Source organism: Bombyx mori, chromosome 20 (assembly GCF_030269925.1).
Source record: "Bombyx mori chromosome 20, ASM3026992v2".
Lineage (NCBI taxonomy): Eukaryota > Metazoa > Arthropoda > Insecta > Lepidoptera > Bombycidae > Bombyx > Bombyx mori.
The window spans coordinates 8,791,130-8,803,174 of record NC_085126.1 but is presented as its reverse complement, the minus strand read 5'-3'; the positions used below and the strand labels follow the sequence as shown (position 1 = coordinate 8,803,174).

General features: G+C 38.0%; 1 protein-coding gene across 1 annotated transcript; it reads left to right on the top strand.

Moving 5' to 3' along the window:
• The first annotated feature begins 1,647 nt into the window (after positions 1-1,647).
• Positions 1,648-11,603, top strand: LOC101741529 (extracellular signal-regulated kinase 2). The gene is made up of 8 exons (XM_004927224.5): positions 1,648-1,792; positions 2,088-2,452; positions 3,696-3,902; positions 5,409-5,549; positions 6,032-6,171; positions 6,843-7,041; positions 7,924-8,082; positions 8,508-11,603. Exons 2-8 carry the CDS (start codon positions 2,136-2,138, stop codon positions 8,938-8,940), a joined length of 1,596 nt encoding a protein of 531 aa, XP_004927281.3. The 5' UTR covers positions 1,648-1,792; positions 2,088-2,135; the 3' UTR covers positions 8,941-11,603.
• Positions 11,604-12,045: the final 442 nt, after the last annotated feature.

The following is a 12,045-nucleotide window of genomic DNA, read 5'->3' as shown; positions in this document are numbered from 1 at the left end:
TGTGTGCGTTTTTAATTAATCCTAAAAATTTTGGTCACTCACAGCTTACATATTGTTTGTTATAAAGGAGCAACGTAATGGCGCATAATAGGTACGATTGGCAAAGGAAAAATATTGCCATGGTTTTTTTTTTAATTTTTTTTTATTGCTTAGATGGGTGGACGAGCTCACAGCCCACCTGTTGTTAAGTGGTTACTGGAGCCCATAGACATCCACAAAGTAAACGCGCCACCCACCTTGAGATATAAGTTCTAAGGCCTCAGTATAGTTACAACGGCTGCCCCACCCTTCAAACCGAAACGATATTACTGCTTCACGGCAGAAATAGGCAGGGCGGTGGTACCCAACCGCGCGGACTCACAATAGGTCCTACCACCAGTAAATGTGTTGTTGTTGTTGTTGGGGTTTTAAATGTGTTTTTTAAACTTATAAACTAGGTCACGTTGCACCCGGTTTTAAGTGCTTAAATAAATACCGCCTTGAAACACGAGGGCTAAGTCTCAATTGTAAAGCATAATCCCACTCTTCAAAGCAGAAAACATTACTATTTCGCTTCAGAATAAGGCAGAGTGGCGATCACAAAAGGCCTTACCACCGCCACCAGTGATTACAAAAATTACATTTTTTGCGGTATCGATTTTGCAGTATGATAATTTCGTTATCGTCAAAATCATTTGAGAATTTGTGTTTTATATGTATTTTATTAGAAAATTTGCTATTTGCGGGATTCGAACACTGTCACAGTTGTATTGTTCGTTAAGAGTGCACCGGTCGTCTTATCTCCCAGGCCACGGCAACTTAAATTTTTAAGTTATAGATGCCTTAAATATTTCGAGGATTGTCAATAATATTCACACTATAGATTAAGCACTAACTCACGGAACCAGAGAAGTGCTGCAAAACGATGAAGCGAGGTCTCAAAGTCGCCAATAGCTTGGCTCCATCTTTATCTTTTCAGCAAGCGCGCCATAAGTGAATTATCTAGAAATAACGGTAGGCAATAAAAATATGGCATTTATAGTGAGAAATAATGAAATTAAGCACCTTAATAGTACCGTAGCTCGAAGCAATATTATTTCTTATTAATATTTCCTATTTACGCGGAAAATGAGAAAATTGTTAGAAATTCTAACATCTATTCACATAAGCTTAAACAACTTATTTTTTTACTGGTGAAGAACCTCTTATAAGTCCGCACGGGTAGGTACCACCGCTCTGCCTATTTCTGCCGTGAAGCAGTAATGCGTTTCGGTTTGAAGGGTGGGGCAGCCGTTGTAACCATACTGAGACCTTAGAACTTATATCTCAAGGTGGGTGGCGCATTTACGATGTAGATGTCTATGGGGTCCAGTAACCACTTAACACCAGGTGGGCTGTGAGCTCGTCTACCCATCTAAGCAATAAAAAAAATGTTGAAATTGAGAAAATTGGCAACATCGATTCAAATAAGTTTAACCACCCTACTTTCGCAGCCACGTGATCTAATTCGTTTGTATCCGAATTAAATCACCCACAACACACTAAATAGCTGAAATTATTCATAAAAAACTATGTCATTATGTCAAGAACATCGATTAATACAATCTGCTATCGATTTAACAATCACAGTGATACGTACCTAGTTGTCAATCACCGTTGGCATGGCAACGGCTTTTTGTTTGTAACCTGTAAACAAATGAAACTCAACTGTCAAGCCGTACGTGGATGGAGCCGTGTAATCTCCAATTCATAAAAGCAAATTTACATTGAAATACTGCAAAAAATGAACTGTGATACATAGTTTCTGTATATTGTAAGTAGATGTTGCCTTTTTTTATCCGTAAACTCGTTTTAAAATCACGAAATACGAATTAAAAAAAATGAAATAGAAATAAAAATCATTCAAAAACTATCGATTTATTTCTGTTGCTTAGCGTATGTAGGTACAGAGAGACGATATTTTACAACGATTAAACATCACGTGTAATTTGTATTATTCAAATTAGGTCGAAGCGGCGATAGAAATTTGCATTTTGTCATCAATTCGATTCGGCGATGTCTCGGAGCTATTAATTTTAATATCGATTTCGTGAAATTTTGAATTTCAGAATGTTCGCGTGCAGAGGCGAGTCGAAACGTTTTGTTGTTACACGCAAATGAATCAGAACCAGAAAAGAGATGACAAGAAGAAGGACGGACATAAGCATCAACAGAAAAAGAGCTCGGAAAAAAATATGTCCGAAATAGACGAGCACATATTAAAGAGATTCGAAATTAAAAAGAGATTGGGCAAAGGGGCCTACGGGATTGTTTGGAAGGCTGTCGACAAGAAAACCAAAGACGTGGTCGCAATAAAAAAGATATTTGACGCGTTCAGAAACCAGACCGACGCTCAGAGGACGTTCCGGGAGATTATATTCTTGCAATCGTTCAGAAATCACCCGAACATTGTTAAACTACACAGCATACATAGGTGAGATAGAGATATTTGTTATTGACAATTATCTATGACTGGCGATCGTATATTATTTCATATTTTGTCGTGGCCTAAAAGATAAGGCGACCGGTGCATTCGTACCGGTGTTCGAATCCCGCCAGCAGGTACCAATTTTTCTAATGAAAAATGTACTTAACAAATATTTACGATTGACTTTCACGGTGAAGGAATAACAACGTGTAATAAAAATCAAACCCGCGAAATTATAATTTTCGTAATTTCTGGTGGTAGGACATCTTGTGAGTCCGCGCGGGTAGGTACCACCACCCTGCCTATTTCTGTCGTGAAGCAGTAATGTGTTTCGCTTTGAAGGGTGGGGCAGCCGTTGTACTTTTAACTGACTTTAGAACTCAATGTCTCAAGGTGGATGGCGATATTTACTTTGTAGATGCCCATAAAAAAAAAGAAGAGTATTATGACTGTAATTATAACTATTACGGCTAAACATTATAATCGCGCGTGTTCATTAAAAAAAACGGGGTTATCCGTAAAAATATTCTTAATTATGTTTACAATACTCGAAAAAGGAAAAGAAAGTATGTGATTTTTTCCCTACCTACTCCAACGTAACCTAAGGGTCTATTTAGGGGCTCAACCTGAGATAGCAAGAGCAGTGCTTTGCTGAATCTACAACCGTATCGTAATTGCAACTATGTCTACTACTATTTAACAAACTTCTTTAGCTATTTCAATGGAGTAAGCTTTGTTGAAGTTTACTTAAAAACATCGAACTGTTGATGATAATACGTACCAAATAAAATGCACCATTGATTACAAAGATAAATGTCGCGCTAATAAACCGGTAAATATTTCGGTTAATAAACCGAAATAGCCTTTCATTTTAGCTGTTGGGCATTTGATTTCGCTTCTCGGCAAGCATTTAATATGCACGCTATTTGACCGAAGAAAGAGATTGAGAAGGAAAGGTCTTTTTTGCCACGTACCATCCGGCTATGGAATGAGCTCCCATCCACGGTGTTTCCCGAGCGCTATGACATGTCCTTCTTCAAACGAGGCCTGTGGAGAGTATTAAGCGGTAGGCAGCGGCTTGGCTCTGCCCATGGCATTGCTGAAGTCCATGGGCGACGGTAACCACTCACCATCAGGGGGGCCGTGTGCTCGTCTACCTACAAGGGCAATAAAAAAAATAAAAATGGAAAACTCCTCGCGACGTCCAGCCGTCGGATACGACAATTGATTGTCCTATTCATATTTGTAGAGCTCTGAACAACAACGACATATATCTGGGATTCGAATACATGGAAACGGACCTGCATAACGTCATCAAACGCGGCAACATACTGAAAGACATCCACAAACGGTACATAATGTATCAAATGCTTAAAGCGACGAAGTACATACACTCTGGGAACGTGATACATCGCGATCAAAAGCCCAGTAACGTGTTAATAGACAGCGCTTGTAGGTGAGTTGTGTTTGTAGAACGACTTCAAAGAACAAAAAGTTAGTTTCTGAATCAGACTGTATCTTATACCTTTAAACGAGCAATTCTTCTATATTAATATATATATATATATATATATTCTTTTTTTATTCTTTTTTTATTGCTTAGATAGGTGGACGAGCTCACAGCCCACCTAGTGCTAAGTGGTTACTGGAGCCATAGACCTACAACGTAAATGCGCCACCCACCTTGAGATATAAGTTCTAAGATCTCAGTATAGTTACAACGGCTGCCCCACCCTTCAAACCGAAACGCATTACTGCTTCACGGCCGAAATAGGCAGGGTGGTGGTACCTACCCGTGCGGACTCTCAAGAGGTCCTACCACCAGTAATTACGCAAATTATAATATAATTATACTTATATAATCTGAATCTCGGAAACGGCTCCAACGATTTTCATAAAATTTAGTATACAGGCGATTTCGGGGGCGATAAATCGATCTAGCTACGATTTATTTTCAGAAAATATTGTTTTATTCGTGTTTTCAAAAATAAACTTTATCATAATCAACTTTATGACTCTTCCCGACATCTATTGGCGAATAATAATACTATTTTTACTGCTTCAAAGACACAAGAGAATGGCGTTATAAAGAAGAAAAAAAACCCAGCAATGCTCGGTCATCATCTAGGTTTATTTATTTATTTAAAAAAGTACTGCCACATCACAAACATCTAACATTGAAAAGAAACTTAAACTATTTAATTTATGGCCTGATGCGTGTGACAACAATGGCGTACATAACATTCGCAATTCATCGGCTCGAAGATGGAATACAATAATAAATAAATAAAAACAGTACTATTTGTTGAAATATTAATATTTATTAGTTTGAGAACTTTTTCTAGATTTTGATTGTTAGTTTTTCTTTGAAAAGTGTGGTAATTTTCGCAAGATTTGACTGGCAATTTTTGCTTTATCCATAACATTCATCTATTGTTTTGTTTGTTTGTTGTTAGTTGACTTCTAAGTCGATTTTCTATTTTGTTATTTATGATCGACACTGAAAAATGTGGCATGAAAGAGTATTGTAGGCTATGTTATAAATTCCCACTTTATAATTAGGCTGTGGATTCGTTTCCCACAATGGGCAAACATATGTGTGATAACAGTTTTTTTGTAGTTAGTTTAATATGTATTTATTAAAACGTATAAAAGTATGTACATCAGTCTTAGGTTCCCATAATACAGATAAACCTAGTTTAAGGTCAGTGTGCTTATTGCGAGTTTTTTAACGTTCTCGATAGCGTAAAAGTTAACTCAAATTTGTATGCAGTTGGAACAGCGCCCCTAGCGGCAAACGTAGGCAAACGTTAAAAAAAATCGCACTAAGGACACAGATGCCCATGTGTGACATGTAGCAGGGGTGCCATATGGTGGGAGGGGTGGTCATGGATCTTCCCACATATCCACACACGGTCTGTTACCACCGTCTTGTTATATTCAAATAATTATTGTTATCCAGAGTGAAGTTGGCAGATTTCGGTCTGGCTCGCTCAGTCTCTAGTGTGTACTCTGGCGGAGAAGATGGCGCAGATCCTTGTCTGACTGATTACGTCGCCACGCGCTGGTACCGAGCCCCGGAGATACTTATAGCTAGCAAGAAGTAAGTATATTAAATGACACACTAAATCGTAACGTTACAATTTGCCAATATTAAGGAATAGATGAAAGTCGGGAAAAATTTGATTCGCACTGGCAACATTTATAAGATAGGCTTCGAGGGGTAAAATAATCAGTAGTTATAAATATTTTATGAACAGATATGAGTAGAAGGGTTATTTTGATAATATCCTGAAAAGCACCCCATGCTTTTTTTACAATAAAATAATTTTTTCTTACACTATTTTTAATTCAAATTTATTAAAATTTATTTTCTATTTTTTAGTTGGATTTTCTATAAAAGCGTATTTTGTTGGAACTTGTAAATAAAAATGCGGGATTACTTGAAAATTTTATTTAGTAGAATTTGGTAATTTTTTTGGCGTATTTCATCTATTCGTTAACAGATGCTTCTAGAATCGACAGCGTTCCGCCATCTTGTATTACTACAGATAATACTAACAAGAACGTATGTAATATTATCAGTTACACAAAAGGAATCGACATGTGGTCCCTTGGTTGTATCCTGGCTGAGATGCTGGTTGGGGAGCCTCTGTTTCCCGGGACATCGACCGTCAATCAAATTGAGAGGATCATGGCGACACTCCCGAGGCCATCGAACGAAGGTGAGCAACAGAATTTTAAATTTTTTATTGCTTAAATAGGGGGAACAGCTCACGGCCCACCTGGTGTTAAGTGGCCACCGGAGCCTGGTCACATAAAACGTATGTAGGTCAGTCTCTGGTAAGGATAACACAGGGAATCTTAGTTTAAGGCCGGATGATCATGTGTTATTAGTTTTTTTTTTCTTAGATGGGTGGACGAGCTCACAGCCCACCTGGTGTTAAGTGGTTACTGGAGCCCATAGACATCTATGACGTAAATGCCAACACCCACCCCTAGATATAAGTTCTAAGGTCTCAGTATAGTTACAACGGCTACCCCACCCTTCAAACCGAAACGCATTACTGCTTCACGGCGGAAATAGGCGGGGTGGTGGCACCTACCCGTGCGGACTCCCAAGAGGTCCTACTATTAGTAATTACGCAAATTATAATTTTGCGGGTTTCATTTTTATTACACAATGTTATTCCTTCACCGTGGAAGTCAATCGTGAACATTTGTTGAGTACGTATTTCATTAGAAAAATTGGTACCGGCCTGGGATTCGAACACTGGTGCATCACTCAACACGAATGCACCGAGCATCTTATCTCTTAGACCACGACGACTAAAAGCTCTGTTGAGTGACTTGAAGCTCTGTTCTCATATATCTTCCATCTCGTTTCCCCTCGAAGACATAACAGCCGTATGCAGTGGCTACGGATCGGCTTTGATACGAGAACAGGCGTCACATAACGGTGGAGGCGGTTCGTTGGCCACGAGACTGGCGTGCACCCCTCGCGACGCTTCCGACCTGGTCCAGAAGCTGCTGGTCTTCAATCCTGCGAAGAGGCTAAGCGCTGAATTAGCTCTCAATCACGAATACGTCTCCAAGTAAGTGCATTTTAAAACTAATAGAGCGCTATGACATGTCCTTCTTGAAACGAGGCTTGTGGAGAGTATTAAGCGGTAGGCAGCGGCTTGGCTCTGCCCCTGGCATTGCTGAAGTCCATGGGCGACGGTAACCACTCACCATCAGGTGGGCCGTATGCCCGTCTGTCTACAAAGGCAATAAAAAAATAAATAATAATAATATGTTAATAAAATTTTAAATTTTATAAAATGAATGAGAAATCACAAGATGTGAACCTTCATTTTTATTGCTTAGATGAGTAGACGAGCTCACGACCCGTCTGGTGTCAAGTGGTTACCGGAGCCAATAGACATCCACAACGTAAATGCCGCTACCCATCTTGAAACATAATTACTTAGTCTAAGTATATGATACAGTACAACGGCTGCCCCGCCCTTCAAACCGAAACGCATTACTGCTTCACGGCAGAAATAGACAGGGCGGCAAGGGCGGATTCAGCTTTGGCGCCAGGAGGGGATCACATAGTCAAATTTTCGATGCGCTCGTTCCCAAACGCTTGCCATAATACAAAGTTATTATATTATATTAAATTAATTAAATATTGAAGGTATGTAGTTACATAAAATCTGTATAGTGACAAAATATATAAATAAAATCATTATGTTCAATTAGTCGTTCACCTAAGTCCTGAAACCAGCTCGGGGGGGGGGGGGGATCATGACCCCATGACCCCCCTCCCTGGATCCGCCGTTGCAGGGCGGTGGTATTCACAATTGTTATCATTAGCCGTGCAGTTTGACAAAACTCTATACCAGCAAGGAAACTTCGATAACTTTACTTATTTTTTTATTATTGGAAATAGAATTTGATTGGAAACATTAAAATACTGGTTCGCTCTCCAGGTTTCATCGCGAAAGAGATGAGCCCACCCTTCCGTCAGACGTGCTACTGCCCTTGAGAGACGACAAACAGATGTCCGTGGACGACTACAGGAACAAACTGTACAGCATAATGGCCAAGAGTTCGAGCAGCAATGGACACGCCAAGAAGCATTTTTCGGGGTATGAGGATATTTTTAAAATATTCGAAGTTCATTGCGTGTTGACTGCTATTCGATTAGTTGCAATACGTATTTATTCTAGTGTGGGTAGTCCATGAAAAAGTAGTAATTAAAAATGAATTGCTGTTCGTTAGTCTCGCTAAAACTCGAGAACGGCTGGACCGATTTGGCTAATTTTGGTCTTGAATTATTTGTGGAAGTCCAGAGAAGGTTTAAAAGGTAGATAAATATGAAAATGCTCGGAATTAAGTAAAAATAACAATTTTGTTTTCCCTTTGATGTGTCCCCCGTCGAACGGATTCCTTTTGTTTGTTTTAAGTTTATTTTATACAAAAGTTTAGGTATTTTATTTATCGATTGAGGCACTACGAAGTCTGCCGGGGCAGCTATTAGTTAAATTAATAATTTTCAATTGCTTTGACTTAGGAACAAAACCTACCCTCAACCGTCAACGATGAAAGGCAGCAAGAGCGTTCAAGAGGCGGAATTTTCTAGAACGAGTACGAAAACTAAGCTGAGCGCGTCAGCCGAACAGTCTAGAACGAAATCGAAGCCGGAGCGATCTCTCAAAGAGTTCAGATCCGAGCAAACCGTCACTAAGCCCCTGAAGGCGTTAAGGCCGTACGAGAATCGAAGCTTCTGGAACGAGCCCAACTGCCAAGGCGATTATTTCCAGACTCTGCCGCGTCAGAGCCCCTCGGAGACCAGGGTCGTCGAGGCCAAGAGCACGCAGCAGCGCAGGAATTCGACCTCGTTTTCGACCGTGACGATAGGCGACGCCGATTATTGCGTCAGCAGACACAAGCACGGCGTCATCACGGCCAGCGCTCTCATGGACCTGAGGAGTAGCATACGTTGAGCATGAACATATTATTATTTTATTATTATTTTAGTGTTCTCCGCAGCGATCACCGGTCATCATCATCATCATCTTGGTTCGTTTTCGTGACTGTTATAACACTTTAAAATTTCGATTTGATTTTGCTACTTCAAAATCAGGTTGGTGTTCTTCAATAGTTTATTTTCTTATATATATATATATATATTTCTTCTGTATGTCGGTTTGTCACTGAACTCCTCCTAAACGGCTGGACCGATTTGAACGATTTTTTTGTATGCGTTTGGGTAGCCTGGATGGTCTAGATCAGGGGATCGATAACGCGGCGCCCGCGATTGATTTTTAATGCGCCCTCGCTGGACTAATGTAAATGTATGATAGCCAGAGCGATTTACTTACTCTTGTCAAACGGTGATATACAGCAAGTACTCAGTTGAGTTTAGGATTGTGCATAGATTAGCAGTTTGCTAACCTTGAGCGTATCTAACAAAAAATACGTGCGTGTGCACGTATTTTTTGTTAGTGTGTGATCGTATTTCGAATAGACCACGCGTAGACCGTGCATTTAAAACTACCAAGTAATCCGAAATAATTATTTTCTTTCAATACCGAACAAAGCTTAATGACTCACATTTAGATAATTGTTTAAGGACCGGGAACTCTAAATATATCCCCAGTTATAAGAAATTAGCTGAAAATATGGACACCCAAGTTTCACACTGAATTATATGTATCATTATGTATAACACCAACAAAATAAAGTTATAAAAAAACTGTTTTTTTTTTCAATGCCTATTTATACCTGTTATCTGTAAAATATGCGCCCTCGGTGGTTTTCAAATTTAGTATTGCGCCCTTAAGGATAAACAGGTCGCCGACCCCTGGTCTAGATTCAGAAATCAGCCCGGCAGATGGCGCTGCAGTCAGTATCTAGATTATTTATCTTTCCTGGAAATAAATTATATGGCAACACAACGTTTGCCTTGTCATCTAGTTTTATATTTTTCCATGAAGTTTTATTGTGTTTAATTTGATTTGTGATTATAGCGAATAAGTATATATCGACGCCTGAAAGGCAAACGTGACTAAGCGACAATAACTGCTTTGTACATAAATGATAGGCAATAACAATATTCGATGCGCAAAAAATATATATTTCTAGGTCTATTAAAATCATTTCAATCCTACAGCTACTAGATAGATTCTACTACAGCTAGATCCGTTAAGATAAATTTTGTTTTCAGGTATTTCAACTTTAAATTAGTCTACTGTAAAGTTCACGCATTGTCGCTTAGTCACGTTTGCCTTTCAAGCGTCGATATATAGTCAAAACAACAATATGAGATGTTCTTGTTTGTGTGAGTGAGACGGTGACGTCAATGATTAAAGCACGTGTAGTTTATACACTGGCACACATTTAAATTGTCTTGTAGATTAAATAAAATGTCTTGATTACTTTAAAATAACATTTTTGTTTTCATATTTAGAACTTTAGTCTTTGAACGTGTACTGGGATTTGAATCTCTTTATAATTTATACTTATTTTGTATATGGCAATGAATCGTATTTCTATTTGCGTAATTTTCTTTCTAGTCTATAAAAGGTGTGATTTGTTTTTTTTTTTTTTTTAAACATTGGTAAAATGTTGCAATTGTTTTTACGGTCTTTCGATGAATTGGTGCCTCATATCGCAATTTAGAGTTGAAGTGGCTTATGTAAAAAGTTTAAAGAAAATGAGTTTTATTGCTTTGAGATACTTATAATGTAATCTATCGGTTTAGTTAAATTTTAGTTAGAAAACAACAAAGTACACTTTCGTTCTCTTTTATAATTTAAAGCGCATAATTTAAACTTTGTATTATTATCTTAAGGTATGCGCCAATTGAAGAATTACAATTTTTCAATCACATTTTTGGCTTCTACCAAAAAACAAGAATTTTGGATTAAGCCATTTCAATTCTAAAGGCGTGATATGCACAGTCAATTAGAAATATGTAAATATTATCTATGGTGCACACAATTGAAAGGATCACGAATAATATCATGAAATCTGTCCTTAGTCTTGTATATTAAAATATTAAAACTGAATAAACAAAATACATTGGCAAAACACTGCCAATTTATGAAAAGGTAATAACTTATTATTAAATTAGATCTAAATTAGATCGATAGGTACATATTTTGAGAATATTGATACGCGCGCACAATATCCTTCGATGTTTGATGAATTTTACAGATATACAGATCTATACTAGTTTAATAAAATGTATAGAATTTCACGTGGTCTTGTGCGTCCACGTTTGCCTAAAGTAGTTTTCTTTGAAACTGTGTTTATTTTCCACTGTAAGCATCGAGAAACATGATTTAAACGCATGTGTGTGTTACCATATGTCACAATGACGTATGTCAGGGTGACAGCTGTCAAATTTATTTGGTCTATGGTGTGCCTTAGTTTTATTCAATTGTTTTTTACTGACAAATACACTGAAAGTTTTATACGTTAACTTGAAATTTAATCGAATTACTAATACAATAATAGTACTAAAAACAGTTGCTCACGTATTTTAGATTTAAAACAAATTATATAATAACGTAATGGAGGTTAAAAATTTATACTAGTTTTTTTTTTCAATTTGTACCTAGCTATTTAGGTTATATAGATAAATATAGAAATTGCTCACGGATTTTTGTGTTTTGTTTTAAGTCCTATATTATGTGAATGTGGTTTTTTTTGGCTTATTTCAGTTTGGCATACTAGCGAAGTAATGTACCGACAATTCTTTTGCATCGATTCGTTTAGGGAAATGACGTTAGCTTTTTCTTGTGTAATTTAAAAATGTTTCATGATATTTAGTTACAAAAACTTGAAACTGAGGCATGGCCTAATGGTTGACGAGAGAGAGAAAGAGTCTCTAACACGGCTAGTAGTAGAAGCAGTAACGCGTTTCGGTTTGAAGAGTGGGGCAGCCTTTGTACTGTAAAGCCAAGATTTAGAACTCACGTCGCAAGGTATATGGCGCAATTTACATTGTTGGTGTTTAGTGGATCCGGTGACCACTTAAAACCGGGTAGGCCGTAAGCTCGTCCACTCATCTAAGCAGAAAATTTGTCCAGATGTGAGCAACA